The sequence below is a fragment of the Ursus maritimus genome, unplaced genomic scaffold (genome assembly GCF_017311325.1).
Source record: "Ursus maritimus isolate PB19 unplaced genomic scaffold, ASM1731132v1 scaffold_30, whole genome shotgun sequence".
Classification (NCBI taxonomy): Eukaryota; Metazoa; Chordata; class Mammalia; order Carnivora; family Ursidae; genus Ursus; species Ursus maritimus.
Window position 1 is genome coordinate 22,020,126 of NW_024425564.1, and position 17,502 is coordinate 22,037,627.

Here is a 17,502-nt window from a genome sequence, read left to right on the forward strand (position 1 = left end):
CTCGTCCCTTGGAGCCCCTGTTGGCTTCATGACAGTGGTCAAAGGTGTGACTTATAGCTTTATAGTTGTTAAAGGTTATACATTTAAAACGTGACAATTAGAATTTTTTGTCTGTTGTGATGTTTGGTAAAAACTCAAATCCAATAATGAATGTATTGCACAAATATTCAAGGGCTACATTTTAAACCATCCTGACAAACTGTAAAGTAAATTGACAAACTGATAACTATCAGACAAGCCACGTGTGCAAATCTGTATCGTGTAGGCTTTAAGAGTGTTAGGGGCAAAACTGCTTCAGTTCTGTGTTGTCTGCTGGTACCATCCAATGGAAATACAGTAAGAGGCACAAATGAGAACCACATGTGTATTTAAATTTTTTCTAGTAGCCACATTAGAAAAGCAAATGAAACATGGGAAATTAGTTTTTAGCAATATATTTTATTTAATATATGCCAGATATTATTTCAAGATGTGATCAATATAAAAATTATTAATGAATTTACTCTTTTGTACCACGCTTTCGAAGTTTGGTGTGTATTTTTATTTTACATTTAAAGCACATCTTAATCCAGACTAGCCACATTTTTAAGACTTCAAGAGTCCCATGTGACTAGTACCTACTGTACTGGACAGAGTGGCTTTATATGGAATTTACATAAAGTCTAAAGTAAGATCCTAATAAGGACTCAATTAAGACAACATTAATTGCTAACATGCCACAAATTAATGTGACCAACACATTAATTTTTTGACCCTGAATTAATCCTTTGACTCTGAAACCATACTGTTTTGGAAGTAATCATTTTAAACTTCAAAAGCTCATCATAATTTCAACATTTTCAAGCATCTTTATTATAACATGATTGATTAGATTAGGGTGTTTATTCAGAATGTTCTCAGCATGTAGAAGATGACTAATTTTTGAATATTGTTAACTATATTATATGCTTATGTAATGTTTTAAAATATCCCACCAAGGGCGCCTGGGTGGCTCAGTTGGTTAAGCGACTGCCTTCGGCTCAGGATATGATCCTAGAGTCCTGGGATGGAGCCCACATTGGGCTCCCTGCTCTGCGGGGCAGCCTGCTTCTCCCTCTCCCTCTGCCTGCCGCTCCCACTGGTTGTGCAATCTCTCTCTCTCTTTCTGTCAAATAAATTTTTAAAAAATCTTAAAAAAAAGAAACAAAAGTAAAATATCCCACCAAATGGGCTGAGAACACACAACAGACAAAGAAAGATAAACACTGGTCTTACATCAAGTTTGAAAATAGTACTGATCACATATTATTGAAATATTTTAAAAACTCATTTTCATAAACTATAATTTTAAAAGAAATGAAATATTTTTATCCTTGCCAACAATTTAAATTTATAAAAAGAATGCTATAAATTAAAGGTACAGTTATAGGATTGGAGCAAAGGTTTATGTATATTGGCCTTCAGTTAAAATAGAAAAAAAGTTTATTTGAATAAAAAAGACTTTTAAATTAATCTTCATCCTCAAAACAATGATCAGGAAGTTAAGCTACCAAAAACAAAGTGTAAAAATACCACTTAACCTCAAATAAGATAAGTGAAACATGCTATAGTCATTTAACAGAACATAATAACTATAGTAACTGTGAAGATGATATGTCAGCAGAATTCTTATGAGTGAATCAATTAAATAAAAAAATGATCACCACTAAAATTGCAACTACATAAAAACAGGCATGGCTGGATCCAAGGGCTAGAAAGAACTCTAGAAAAATAAACACTGATTTGAGGGGTAGAAATTTTCTTTGCTTTTATTTTAACTGCTATTAATGTTATAATGATATCAGCCTGTGGAACCTAATAGGCACTCAATAGGTATTTTTTGAAAGAAGGAAAAATATGATTAAAGAAAAATTCACTCACCATCCCTAAGGATTACCTTGAGTGTGTATGTGTGTATGAAAGAAATATAGATAGCACTCATCATTCCACTGGGAAATTTATTTCTAAAATATTTTAAGATCTTTTGTTGAACAACTCTGGCTTTAAAGCAGGTAAAATGGACATTAATCTCCCACATGTGACCGACAGCTACCACCAAAATATTAACCTTCCCAAGCTCAAGGCAGATGACTGCAGCTCTCCTAAGAGAGATTCTGTTCATGGGTTTAAAATGAAAATATTTCTTTGGGATTGGTAACAGATTAAGTTTTATCATTCACTTAAACTTTCCAGTGAATGAACTTATTAGATCTGTTCATGAAACCTGCACCTCATTCTTTCCTCCCTTTTTTTATTCACCTTTCACAATATGCTTGCGAGAGCAATGAAGGTAATCTCAATTTTGTTCTAGTCCAGCTTTATTAGTTTTAATACTATAGAAAGATTTCGGGGGCACCTGTGTGACTCAGTCGGTTAAGGGTCCGACTCTTGATCTCAGCTCAGCTCTTGACCTCAGGGTCATGAGTTCAAGCCCCATGTTGGGCTCCGCTGGGTGTGGGGCCTACTTAAAAAACAAACAAATAAGCCAAACTATAGATAGATTTTGTTTCAAAAAGTATAGATAGATAGTGTGTGTGTTTACATCAGAAAAAAATGGTGACTATGTCTGGTTCTTCTTCAAGGTTATAAAGGTAACAGCTAATTAATTTAGATCCACCTTTTGGAGTGATAAATCTGTACACTGTAAAGTGTGACATTGAAGGGATCCAAAGAACTCCTAGAGGAGAAAATAAGGAAAACATTATAGTTTTTATAGAATAAAGACATACCTGTCTTTCATTAATTGATAGAGGTTTTCTTTCATATATTCAAATATAAAATAGAGATGGTCATTTTCTCTGATAACTTCTTTTAGTTTAATCACATTGGCATGATTAAGTTTCTTCAGAGACTGTAAACAGCAAATAAGCATTAAAATTCTTAAAGCAAAGTTATAGAATTTGTCAAAATCTCATCAGTCTTTATGATAATTACCTTAAGTGTTCTTCCATTTCTTCTGAATTCATGAATAAATGAAGTTTTAATGTTTATAATATTTTACATGATTAAGAACATCTTAGAACACCAATTTAAAGTAAGCAGTAATTGTTTTAAGTAATGAATGTAAGTACAAAAATAAACCAAGTCAATAATACCTACCAAACATTTCAATCTGTCACTTTTTTTCTCAGTCTATTCAATAGGCCTAAGTTTTTTCTGACTTAACTACGTGAAGTTCTATACAAAGGTATCCAAAGATTTATACAAGTCATACAGCATAAAATAGAAAGAAAAGGTATGTAATAATTAAAAGATGTTTTTCCTTTGATAACATGAATTAAAGCATTCTTTTAAAAGTGGGAGTATACATTCAAATATGAGGGTATAGTTTTTTTCTGTTCTCCACTGACATTCAGATGAGAAATTACTTTACTTAGGAAGATAAAAAATATAAGAAATATAATTATCTTTGAATGCTTCCCACAAAGAACAATCCCTTTAGCTACCATTCTCAGAAATGAGACAGGGTGAAGCAGAGTGAAGGCCTCCTTGGGTTCTTTTCATGTGTAGAATTTTACCTTAACTTCTCTCAAGTTCATACATTCATCCCAGGAATAGAACTTTCTCTTCATTCTGAAATCAAACAAGAAATGTTTAGTTTACAGGGACAGAGGATTTGAAACACAAATTACGCTGTTGGCTTTCTTACTCTAGTATATTCACTTCGGATAAGCTGTGATCTCTCCCTGCTTAAAAGGAAGTCACCTCCCTTCTGTATATTTCAAGGCTGTTTGGTACTGGTTCACGATTATGTTATATCTGAAATTCTGCTTTTAAACACAATGGTGAAAGGATTACCATTAATCTTCCTTTCTGGCAGCCTTCTCATATTTCCCTGATCAGTTTAATTGTGCTTTTCTAAAAGGGCCCCTTCCGAATTTCCTCTTTCTGGAACTTAACAGATAAATATGAAACACTAAGGTGGATAGGGGAAGAAAATCACAAATTTTGGTAGCAAATTTAGTGATATAATTCAGTCTGACAACTTCTGTACCATTACCTCTGCATTAAACAAGCCCATAAAGTTAAGTGATTCAGGTCAACAAAAATTCAGAAGCAATCAAACTTTAGAAATAGCTTTCTTTTTAAAAATTTTTTCTCTTAATTTTCATTGTTTAGTTGACATACAATGTTACATTAGTTTTAGGCATATAACATAGTTGTTCAACAATGATATACAGTATGAAATGCTCCCCAATGATAAGTGTAGTCACCATCTGACATTATTACAGTATTATTAACTATACTCCCTTTGCTCTACTTTTCATCTCTGTGACTTATTTATTTTATAACTAGAAGTTTATACCTCTTAATCCCCTTCACCCATTTCTCTCATCCACCTCCCCCACCCTGCAACCACCAGTTTGTTCCCTATATTTACGAGTCTGTTTTTTCGTTCATTTGTTTTGTTTTCTTTTAGATTCCACATATACATGAAACCACATGGTATTTGTTCTTCTCTGGCTTGTTTCACTTAGCATGGTACTCTCTAGGCCCAGCTATGTTATCATAAAGGGCACAATTTCATTCTTTTTTATAGCTGAGTAATATTCCGTTATATATATATACCAAATCTTCATCATCTTTTTTTTTTAGTTTTTATTTAAGTTACAGTTAGTTAACATATAGTGTATTATTAGTTTCAGGTGTACAATATAGTGATTCAACACTTCCATACGTCACCCGCTGCTCATCACAGCAAGTGCACTCCTTAATCCCCATCACCTGTTTCACCCATCCCCCCACTCACTTCCCCTCTGGTAACCTTCAGTTTGTTCTCTATAGTTAAGAGTCTGTTTCTTGGTTTGCCTCTCCCTCTCTCTCTTTTTTTCCCGTTGCTTTGTTTTATTTCTTAAATTCCACATATGAGTGAAATCATATGTTATTTGTCTTTCTCTGACTTATTTCACTTAGCCCAATATTCTCTAGCTCCACCCATGTCATTGCAAATGGCAAGATTTCATTCTGTTTTATGGCTGAGTAATATTCCTTTATACACACACACCCATCCACACACACACACCCACACACACACACACACACACACATACATACATACATACATACACACATACCACATCTTCTTTATCCATTCATCTATCGGCGGATACTTAAGTTGCTTTCATATCTTGGTTATTGTAAATAATGCTGCAGTAAACATAGGGGTGCATATATCTTGTCAAATTAATGTTTTTAATTTTGGGGGGTTAAATACCCAGTAATGGAATTCCTAGATCATATGTCAGTTCTGTTTTTATTTTTTGAGGAACCCCTGTACTGTCTTCCACAATGGTTGTACCAATTTACATTCCCACCAACAGTGCACAAGGGTTCCCTTTAATCCACATCCTCACCAACACATTATTTCTTATCTTTTTGATTTTAGTTGTTCTGACAAATGTGAGCTGATATCTCATTGTGTACTTGATTTGCATTTCCCTGATGATGAGTGACGCTGAGCATTTTTTCATGTGTCTGTTGGCCATCTGTATTTCTTCGGAAAAATGTCTATTCAGGTCCTCATCCATTTTTTAATTGGGTTATTTTTGTTTTTTTGGTGTTGAGTTGTAAAAGTTCTTTATATATTTTGGATATTAATCCCTCATCAGATATATTATTTGCAAATATCTTCTCCCATTAGAAGGTTGCTTTCTTGCATTTTGTTCTCTATTTTCCCTCTTCCATCCCAATGTTGCCATTAGAATTAATATACCAAAAGTAATAAAGTAATAAAGGTAACAAAATAATTCCACCATAAACACTGCAGATAGAGGTTGTATTTTTTATGAACAAATTTTTAGTCACCATGCAAAATGAGAGACAAGAAAAAAGAGGATTTATGTTCTAAAAAATGTTTCTTCAAGTATAGAAATTACAAAGCTGGATTATGAAAATAAGGACCCTACAGGCACCTGGGTGGCTCAGTCAGTTAAGCATCTGTCTCATGATTTCTGTTCAGGTCATGATCTCAGGGTCATGGGATCTAGCCCCACCTCCGGCTGCATCCTCAGTGGGAGTCTGCTTGAGAGTCTCTCCCTCTCTTTTTGCCTCTTCCCCCTCATTCATGTGCACTCTCTCTCAAATGCGTAAATAAATCTTTAAAAAAAGTTAAAAAAATAAAGACCCCCTTATGCCCTACTGTTTTCATTTAATAGTATAATCTCCTATTGAGATGTTCTAGAAGATTCTCAGGAAGTTTAAAGTTATCTTTATTGATTAAATTATTCAGAGTCCCTACAAGAGTATAATACACAGGGTAAGGAAATGAGTAAAGGAATGGCAGCACAAAGAATCGGCAGCACGCCATGGTAGTTAAGAACGTGGGCTGTGGAACTGCCCTGCTGGATTCAAATCCTTGCTCAGTGACTCACTGTGTGACCTTCTACAGGTTCCCCATTGAACATTCTGTCCCTCAAATTCAGTAGTTACAAAGTAGAAACTGCTGCATATGAAAAGCCTATTGCAAACTGCTTATTAGTTCGGCGCTCAGTAAATACGGGATATTCTTTTTTTTTTTTTTTTTAAGATTTTATTTATTTATTTGACAGAGAGAGAGACAGCCAGCGAAAGAGGGAACACAAGCAGGGGGAGTGGGAGAGGAAGAAGCAGGCTCGCAGTGGAGGAGCCTGCTTTGGGGCTAGATCCCAGATCGCTGGGATCACGCCCTGAGCCTAAGGCAGACGCTTAACGACTGAGCCACCCAGGCGCTCCTGGATGTTCTTGTTTTTACCAGTACCTATGATCAGCTACAATAAGACATGAAGGGCATCACTGCTATTATTTCTAAAATATCCTTAGTGAATCAGAATTTCATTTATACTCATTAAGGTGCTAGAAATTTATGGAGGTTGAAGAAATTGATGATTTACTGACTTTTGGTAAGTAAAAAAATACTTTTCCATGCTATAGATTTATAAATATCTTGCTAAAATGATAAGGTAAATCTAGCACAATGATAAATTTAAAAGTCAATTCAAATATAGTGTATAAAAGAAGTTTAAGACAGTGATCAAATCCATCCAAAACTGCACATATAATCTGTTATGATTCTTAAAAATTATAAAATTTTTTAAAATCCATTTTTTGAGAGACTAAGTAATATATTCAAGTCCCCTTTCCAATTTAATACAAATTGAAAATTTTATTCTATTTTAAAATCTATACTGGCTGCATCCACATATCCTAATATGTTCCTTTCTTTCCAGCAATTACTACTTCTCATCAATATCACCCTAAGGCAATGTGGGTGTCTATATGCAAGATATACTGAAGTTTCCTTATAAAACAATTATCCAATTTCTTCAACCAATGTGAAGAATTTAATTTAATTTTAAGAAATTAAACCAATTTCTTAGAATGATAAGAAAAGGCACTTCCTTTTTGATTCCCTGCCTTTTTTTCTTTTCATTTATTCATTCATTCAACACCTACTATGTGCCAGGGCAATGCACCAACCAGCACCAGAGACAGTTACCATGATGCCTTCCATCTAACATGAAATAGGCTTTAGGCTAGTAAACACAAAACAGACAAATTAGTTATAAGGACCATGAGATAAAGGACTTTTTAAAAAAAATTTAATGGCCTGGCCTTTTTGATAAGGCAGTATGTCAGCTGAGACCTGAAAGACAGAAGGTACCAGTAGGTGAAAAATCGAAAGACTGAAAAAAAACCAAGAAACTTCATCCAGCCAGACAGAGCTAGAAAGAGCTGGCTGGTCAAAGGAAATAAAAGACCATTTCAGGCTGATCCTTATTATTAATGTCCTGAGCTAATTTTCCTGTCCATTCCCCAGCCAGTTATCTAAAGAAGAGGAGAGTACTATTACTAGGTCACTGTTTCTGCTCTGCTTTTTCTCCATAGCACCTACCACCTCTAACATCCTATACAGTCCTCCCCTCTCCTCAAATGTAAGCTCTTGAGGACACCCCCACATGCCTAGATCAGACTTTGGCATACAGTAAGTGCTCAATAAATATTTACTAAATGACTGGATGAATTTCTGTACTCACAGATGGGCTCATTAGAAACTATCCCACAAACAGGAGACCCTCCAAAATAGAAGTGCCTTCCAAGTCCTTAACAGAGAGCTTAATAAATATTTTAAATTTAATGAGATAAGAGGATCTTACTACCATCCACTAGAATGAATTGTGTTACAGCTTTTTTTTTTTTTAATGGCAGCAGATAGTACAAGGTTTCTTGCCAGTGATCTAAATTAAAATTTCCCAAAGGAAATTTTCAAGAAGGTACTTTATCTTGTTCTTTATAGTATTCTCCCAACTTCTGACCACTCATGCGCCAACTCGTCCTAGCCAGTTTGACAGCATTTCAAGACCGCTCAAAAGCCTTGCCCACTGCTTACTGAATCGAGTACAGACTTTCTGCCCATGTTCACGTCTCAGATTATACCACTCTGTCTGACACCTAGCAGCTGCCACGCCACACCCTGGTTTCTCCTGGCCATCTCCGTACTGTGCTAGTGCGCTGACTCTTCTCCACTTCACTCCTCCAACATCCTTCTCCTGATTCTTCTGCTTAAAAGGCTTTCAGAATGAAAAATACCTCCTTCCAGATAATCTGTTTCTCTTCAAGAGGACATGCTTATTGCCCGCTTTGAAGATTAAAGATAGGCAGCTCTTCATCTGCTACACAAAATGTATTCAACATGGAATTTATTTAGAATTTTTAACCCAACATGGATGGATTTAAAGTGTTATGCTAACCATATTTGTGGCCTGAATTTGCAGTGCCTAAAGTTTTATGCCACGGAGCACAAGATGATGGTCCTGATTGGACAGTATGGAATGTAGGTTGTTTTGGTAACAAATAGGGCTACATTGAGAATGGAGAATAAGAGGTCTAATACTTCAAGACAAGTTTATTGCTTTGCATCAGGCTTGAGAGAAATGATATAGCCTTCTGTATGACTCTTGCAGGTCAAAAACCGTCCTAAGATTATGTCTTGTCCAGAATTTTAGGAGTACTGAGTGAACATTCATACTGATAATCCTGCCAGGAGCCTGGCTTCACAGTTCTTCACTCCAGAGAGCTGCTCCCTCCTATCTTTTTACCATCATTACCTTTGGATGTACTGTATACGTCCACTTGTTCAACACTTGGCTTTGCCTGGCTCCTCCTCCAGCTTAGATCTCATGGTCAGCCTTCCCACCACTGTCCCCCTCAAGAGCACCCCTATATTCTGATGTCCCCCTCTCCCAATCTTCTACCACTCCTGCTCTGCTGTCCTTCAGTCTCTGCTCTCTGTACAAATCCGTGAAGACTCTGTGCAAAGTCATGTACACACTGCCAGTAGCTCCACTTTAGTATTCATCCCATGTACTCTGGGATTCTGAGAGTGGATTCTGAGAGTACTGCGAAAAGCCTTCTATGATTTTTTTAGCAACTGAGTGACATGTACTATTCAAAGTTCAATGCCTCCACTACCCCACTTTTTACTACTCCTTCCCCTACTGCAATCTGGCTTATCTCCTCTTCTATTTCACTAGAACAACTCTCACCACAGCCACTAATTATACCATGTTCTCCAAATCCAAAGAACACCAATATTGGTTTGGACGCCAGAAAGCTATTTCTAGCTTCCTCCCATTTGCCTCCTGGTATAGAAGTTTGAAGAGTAGATTCTCACCTCTCAGCCTCTCTTGACCATAAGGGAGACCATGTGATCCATTTCTAGCCAATAAGAAGTAAGGGGAAGTCATTCGGGGGCTTCTGGGAAACAAATTTACTTAGAGTTTGAGAGAAGGGTTTGCTGGTATTATTCTCCCTTCTTCTCACCCTGAACCATAGACGTAATGGCTGGAAATGAAGTAGTTGTAATGTGGCCATTAAGTGACACGTTTGAGGGCAAACAAATGCTAACAGCTCAGTATGAAGAAGATAGAAAAGGCCTAGATTCAGTTCACTGGAGTCATCAAAATTCAGATTTCCTGATATGGAAGAAAAATAATCTACTTATTTAAGCCATTGGTTCTATCAATTGCTGTTAATTTACATATTTGTCACTTAGAGTAAGAAACATTCCTAACTAACTTAAGTGCCTCTCAGTCATTAGTTTTTAGTTGTCTTCCAGTTGAGCACTTCTTTATATTTTTCCCTTGGGTCCAGATATTTTCTACACTCTCCTGGTTTTCCTCCTACTTCTCTCCTGGCTCTTTTTCAGGTTTCTGCGTGAGCACCTACCTCTTCCAGGGCCCATTCTTTATATGCTGGGATTCCTTAGTGCTTCCTATGAAGACCTTTTTTCCTTTCCTTCTATATAGCTTCAATTAGCATCTGTAGACTAACAATTCCCAAATTGCCAGCCCAGACCTGTTTTGAATGCAAATATTCAGTTACCTGGAGGCATCTTAAAGTCATCATTTCCAAGAGTGAACCCAGCTTTACGCCTAAGCCTGTGATTTCCCCTGTCATGGTGAATGGCCATGCATTTAAGAATCCCAGGAGTTTGCACATGCTTTTCTCCTTTCCCTCCAAGCCCAGTCACCAGTTCCTACAGAGCCTATCTCCTAAATGTCTCTTGAGTACTTTTACTTATGTCCATATGCAATGCTGTTTTTCTAGATCAGGTCATTGCCACCTCTAACCAAGACGACTGCCCCAGTCTCCTGACTGGTCACCTTTGATCAAGTATCCATTCTTTTGCTAAAGGAACCATTCTGAAGCAATATTTGATCACATCAACAACTCTCCTGCTTAAAATCCTTCATCACCTTCTAGTCAAGATAGACAAACTCTTTAACCTGGCTTTACGACTTCACCCTTTAGCATCATGCCCCACTCCAGCCACCTACACTTCTTTCAGTTACTCAGCCCCAGGCAAGCCTTCACATTCTCTCACCTCCAGGCCTTCAAACATATTATCCTTGCTGCTTAGGACATTCTTCTCCTCCCTCTTTTTTTTTTAATTAAAAAAAATCTTATTTAATTGTTTATTTGAGGGGGGAGGGGCAGGCAGAGGGATAGACAGAAGCTCAAGCAGACTCCACTCTGAGCGCAGAGCTCAACTTGGGGCTCAGCCCCACGACCCTGATATGACCTGAGCCGAAACCAAGAGTTGGATGCTCAATCGACTAAGCCACCCAGGCGCCCCCACCTCCTCTTTTTCTTGATATTCTTTTCTCATTCTTGAGGTCTCACTTTCTATGGGAAGTCTTCCAGCATACCTCTTCAGCATCACTTCTCTGTGCTCCCCTAGGACCATTATTACCCCCTCATAGGACTTACCATAAAATATGGTAACTTGTCAGATTTGTCGGTCTTCCTCACTACATTGTAACTTCTCTGTTTCATTCCCATTTTGTCCTGAGCACCAGTGTAGGAGCTTCACAATTATGTGCTGAATGAATATTTAAATTTTGTTCAAGTCTTCCCCATGATTCCTCCCCTTCTCATTCATTTTGCTGTGTCCTTACTTAAGTTAGGAATACTATCTAGCAGCAGTAGATACTGAGTGTGGCGGACACTGTGAATTGACTGTCCAAAGCCGCTCTTCTCTTGCCTTTATTGTCACAGCTTTTCTATAGAGATACAAATGTCCAGCTAAGTACTCAGTTTCCCAGCCTCCCTTATAGCCAGGTGTGCCGTGTGACACACTTCCGGCCAATGAGAAGTAACCAGAAGTCTTCTGGATAGGGGTGAGGCAGCTATGTTTTGAAGACAGAAGAACTTAGGTCTGTGTTAACAGCATGGACAAGGTACTAGCCCTGGGCTACCTACCTCAAGACTTTTTTTTTTTTTAAGATTTTATTTATTTATTTGACAGCGAGAGAGACAGCCAGCGAGAGAGGGAACACAAGCAGGGGGAGTGGGAGAGGAAGAAGCAGGCTCCCAGCGGAGGAGGGAGCCTGATGTGGGGCTCGATCCCAGGACCCCAGGATCATGCCCTGAGCTGAAGCAGATGTTTAACGACTGAGCCACCCAGGCGCCCCTACCTCGAGACTTTTCATTATGTGAGAAAAGTAAATCGCTGTTAAGTTACTTTTAATTAGGTTTTTTATTTCGTGTACCAAAGCATTCCTAAATTATATGCTTATGGCCTTTTCTCAGCCCTCAGTCTATTTGACTTCTTACAGTTTTGGATCCTTCAATGCTTTCAAGGCTTTATCTAGATCTATGTAGGTGAGGCTCAAGTCCCTATTTTATGAAATGGAAAAGTAAAACAAACACATGATTTTAACACCCACAAGGAATAATGAGCATTTTGTTAAATAAAACACAACAGCGGTAATAACCTTAGATGATTCCACCAGACCTAACCTCATTCTCATTTTTGTTTATCCCGTCCCCAGAAGCCACAGCTTTCATGAATTTTATGTGTATCTTTCCAGTTCTTTAAAAACATTTATGTACAGTGCTTGCTTCAGCAGCACATATACTAAAAATATTTATATTTACAAATTTACTTATACATAATGAAGTATTTGTGTGAGTTTATACAATGATTTAATGTATAAATAAGATGATTTCATCTCATTTTGGCTAATACTGATACCTCATTTTTTTCCTCTTATTGAATTAATTAGGATCACCAAAGCAATCTTAATTAGTAGGAATATAGTAGGCAGTCTGGTCTTAAGAACAACTGTCCTAGCAGTCCTTCTAATATTTCAGCGTAAAGATGATGAATTATATAAGTCTTATCAGGTTAGGGAAGTTTCTTTTTATTCCTCTTTGCTAAGAGCTTTTTTTCTTCCCCCAGTCATGAGTGGTACTGAATTTTTAAGCCCATTTGGTAAATATTTCATTTCAGTTATTGCACATTGTACATTTGACAATAATGGCTACGGACAATATTTTATAAAGTTATTTTGATGAGCATTTGTTAAAGCACTTTCAATTTTAGACTGTCATCATTTGGTTGTTGTGGTCGTCAGTCTCCAGGACTCATTCTGGAGGAAGCTGACTGCTGTGTCATAAGAGGACTCACACAACCCTCTGTAGAGGCCCATGTGAGTAGGCCACTTGTCAACCATGTGAGTGAGTGTTGTGTTGTGAGCTAAACTATGCCCCTCCCCCACAAATTCCTATGCTGAAGTCCTAACCCCCAGTACCTCAGAATGTGACCTTATTTGGAGATAGGGTCTTTACAGAGGCAGTGGAGTTAGAATGAAATTATTAGGGCGAACGTTAATCCAATATGACTGGTGTTCTTATAAAAAGGGGCAATTTGAACACAGAGATAGGCACAGAGGGAAGACCGTGTGGAAGAGACATGGGGAGAAAATGTCATCCATAAGCCAAGGAGAGACCTAGAATAGATCCTCAGAAGGAACCAACCCTACTGACACTTTGATTTTAGACTTCTAGGCTCCAGAATTATAAATCGGTAAGTTTCCCTTGTTGAAGCCACAGTCTGTGGCTTAAACTTTGTTACAGCAGCCTATTATCGGCTAAATTTCCCCCACCAAATCCATATGTTGAAGTCGTAAATATCTGAGTGTGATTGTATTTAGAGACAGACTTTAAAGAATTAATTAAGGTTAAATGAGGTCTTCTGGGTGGGTCCTAATCCCATATTACTAGCGTCTTTATCAGAAGAGATTAGGACACAGACAGACACAGAGGGAAGACCCTGTGAGGACACAGGGAGAGAACAGCCATCTAGAAGCCACGGAGAGAGGCTGCAGAAGAAACCACCCCTGCTGAAAGCTTAAAGTCTGACTACTAACCTGCCAGAACTGTGAGGAGAGAAATCCCTACTTAAGCCACCCAGTCTGTGGTAGCTCGTTACAGCAGCGCTAGTCCACTCCCCCAGTGAGCCAGCTTCGAAGGGGATGCTGCGGTCCCAGGCTGGCCTTCAGATGACAGCCACCTCAGGAGACACGTGGCGCCAGAACCATCCAGCTGAGCTACTCCTAAATTCCCCACCCCCAAAAACTGAATTCGTAACTGTTTGTCCTTGTTTTAAGTCACTAAGCGTTGGGGTAATTTGTTTATGTATGATAAATAACAAATACTGTAGATTCAGAAGAAATAATTACATTCATAATAATTAATTCTGTTTCATTGGTAAGCTTAGGAAAATAGCATGTACCATTCAGAACTCAATTTGATCTTATGAACACCATCTGATTTTGAGGCCTGTTGTTTTCAGGCAATAATAAACTCTACTGTGCATTCAACTTTAAATTCTAAACAATTTCCAAACATGACCTGCAGTTTCAGTTCCTCTTTGTTATGCATAAAAAGCAGAGCACTTCTATTTTTTGATGTATCGACGCAGCTGGACAAACCAGACAACTGAAGCAATATACGTGGGGATAAGCAGACCTCCTTTCTGGCAGTGTTTCTCCAGAACGGCATTCCCCGTGAGCCAAACAAGCACAGGGTCTACACTAGACCTCTTTCTAAAGATAAGGAAAAGAAAGATCACAGCTTCAAACTCTGCGGTGTCGCACACGGTACCTTTTGATGGCCACCAGCTCCCCAGACTCGTTACTCTTGCCCATCAGCACGCTCCCGTAGGTGCCGTCGCCCAGCTGTCTCATGGTTGTGTATCGGTTCATCGTGGAAAAATAACGCAACAGAAGTTGTTGGCTTTGTTGAATAGAAATTTAAATGCTGCTTTTTTCTTTTCCCCCCTCAGACTGTTGTCGCTACACCGGTGACAGGTTTGTCATCATTAGACACACACAGGCTCTTCCCCAGGATTATGTAGGTTCATGAGATATAATGATAAGGAATCTGGTGAGGAAACAGTGCTTCCATTCCTATGAACACCCTATAAAAGAAAAAAAACCAGAACAAGAACAAAAAATTTTCATTAAAGAATCTCTTCAAAAAATTTACTGGTAACCTAAACACAGGGAAGAATTAAAATATAAATGCGGGTGGGTTAAACATTTGTCAGTAAGTCCCTTGTGCTATGTGGAATGGGGTTCACATATAACAGACTGATAATATTCATTTATGACTGCTTCATTTACGTGGTGCTGTGCTGTTTATCCCATGAACATCTGTAAATACTGGCTTAATGATTTGTAGGATTCTTTTTATATTGAGCATAATTATAATAATATAATATAATATAAATATAAATTGGAAAATCAGACTATACTATATCCATTCTTTGAATCACTTTTTGCATTACATTTAATTTGGCCCATGGTCCCTTATGTGAAACTCCTGGGCCAGTTGTGTTTGGGATCCAGGAAACTGTACATTTTAGAAAAGTATTATGGAGGACATAGCATATTATGTAACCCCTCCCAGGCAGCATCTTCATGTAGCTGCAGAACACTGTACGAAAAGTTCACTCAGTAAAATAAAGGAAGGCTACACTGGCATTACATCATTCAGGTTGCGTTACGTTGCAATGTCGTACAAATTTATTTTAAAGTGTTCATTTTTCAGAGCTTTGTGAATTTTGAAACTACAGATCAGGGACTGTGGATTCGTATATATTAGAAGGGTACAGATTTCAGTAGGTTTTGATTTTATTACTGCAGTTAAAGAAAAACAAAATAAAGTGCTGGCTTTACTGTGTATTCTATTACGACATTCAGTAGTTTCCTCCCTTTGTTCCATCTTAGTTCTGTTTCAAGGAACTGCTTCTCATTTCATTCTTATATTGCTTTTAAAAATCTCTGTCATACTGTATGGTGACTAACATAATATAATAAAAAATCATTATAAAAATAAATAAATAAAAAAAAATAAAAATCTCTGTCATTCTGTTACAAGGCTTTATGCTGAGTTGCAGGTGGTAACAAAATGCTTGGCACCATTAAAATTGTTTTAAAATGCCTTTTATAATTTGATGCTTCTTTCAAAGATTACTTTTCTTTCACTGTAGCACTGTTTCATTTCCACAAAATAAAATCATAGAAATCATTTCTCTATTATATGCAGAAATTTAGGGCCCACAGGATATAGTGTGGTCGTCAAAGTACCTAAGACTTCCAGAAGTAGGCTTTCAGGAGGAAGAAGCAAAAGTGCAGGGAAGGACAATAAAACTATGTTGTTTCCTGTTATGGGGAATGTATTTGTCCATAGGAAAGGGGGAAAGAACCTGTGGGACTTTGAAGTAACAGGGTGGGGGTGTATTAGAGTATCATTTGTTTTACTTCATATAGATAATACCCCCTTGAAAGTCATGTGTGAATTAATTTAGGCTGTGCTAATGGTGGCCAGGATCTTAAAAAAGATCACAATAGTAGATTCCGTATCTATTTAGGAGTTCTTTTTCAGCTTAAGTCTGAGCAGATGGTCTTAACAGATGCCAGCAAATGATTCCCCATTTGCCTGAAAATGGAATTTTTTGTAATTATACATACACAAGGAATCAAAATAGTAAGGCATTTATAGAAAGGAAGTCAGCACTCCTTCCGCATGGTTCCTGACCCAAACATGTATTTGCTTTTCTTAATTGTTTTCTTTATCTGCATAAGGAAATATATTTTTGAAAAATCTTTTGGTTTTTTTTTAAGATTTTATTTTTAAGCAATCACTACATCCAACATGGGGCTTGAACTCATAACCCCACGACTCTTGAGTCACATGCTCTTCCCACTGAGCCAGCTGGGCACCTCTGGGTTGTTTGTTTTGTACTATGTGTTATGATTAAATAAAATAGAGACTAAAATGTATTTATTCTTATTTAGAATTTTATTAAGTCAGTATTTTGCAATTTGTTATCAACATGTTAAATTGTTTGTCGTCTTTTCTAGCTTATCTTACTTGAGGTGACGTACACCTCCCTTTTATGGAAAAGTGCTCTCTATAGATTTACTGATCCCTTCTGGCTAAGTAACAATATAGAGAATATATTTATCCATAAGGCCAGAGTGTTCGTGTCAGTAGGTTTGTAATCTATAATATAACGTATCTATAATCAATCAGACAATCAATGATGGAGTCAGTCTAGTACTTGCATTAGGTTTGAGGCTGCTTATTTTTTGTAGGGTAGTCCCCAGCTTCTAAACAACCCATTCTTACTGGCTTTCACAATCACTGATGCAGCTAAAGGAACTCCCCCACCCCCGCTTTGCTTCAAAACCATGCAGTCTGCCCCACAATGGAAACTGCCCACCCCCACCTCCACTTTAAGATTCCTAACCCAATTCCCTACCCTAAAATACCAAGATGCTCCTGACCAAATGGAAATTGCAAGTAGTGCTCCCTACCCTACTAGACACTGAGGCTGCACCTGGCTCTATAGCCAGAAGGACACTGTAAAAATAATAGGCCAGAAACAGTGGAGGGAAAGAAAGAAAGTAGGAGCTCCCTTGATGAAAATTAATTTCTTAATTCAGAAATTCAATGGGGTAATAACATCATCTTTTCTTTCATGTTAATAATGTAATTGAGGACAAGCACTGAGGGTCTGATTGGCAGGAAGAATGTAGGCAGTTCTGGAAAAGGACATACTGCTTGAAAAGGGAATGAAAGAGAGAGCTGCCCAGGTGGGAACAGAAATGCAGAGGTGATAGGGTGCAAGAAACAATAGTCACAATTTTACCT

General features: G+C 37.6%; 1 protein-coding gene across 1 annotated transcript in view; it reads right to left on the bottom strand.

Annotated features, from left to right (window-relative positions):
- The window catches only part of MAK (male germ cell associated kinase), a 54,842-nt gene extending 38,501 nt beyond the window's left edge, over window positions 1–16,341 (bottom strand). Inside the window, exons 1-3 of the mRNA XM_008692816.2 lie at window positions 14,446–16,341; window positions 3,537–3,591; window positions 2,748–2,869 (exon numbers count right to left, since the gene is read on the bottom strand). Of these exons, the coding sequence (XP_008691038.1) occupies window positions 2,748–2,869; window positions 3,537–3,591; window positions 14,446–14,546 (278 nt within the window). The 5' untranslated portion in view covers window positions 14,547–16,341. The remainder of the gene's footprint in view (window positions 1–2,747; window positions 2,870–3,536; window positions 3,592–14,445) is intronic.
- Between the last annotated feature and the right edge of the window lie 1,161 nt (window positions 16,342–17,502).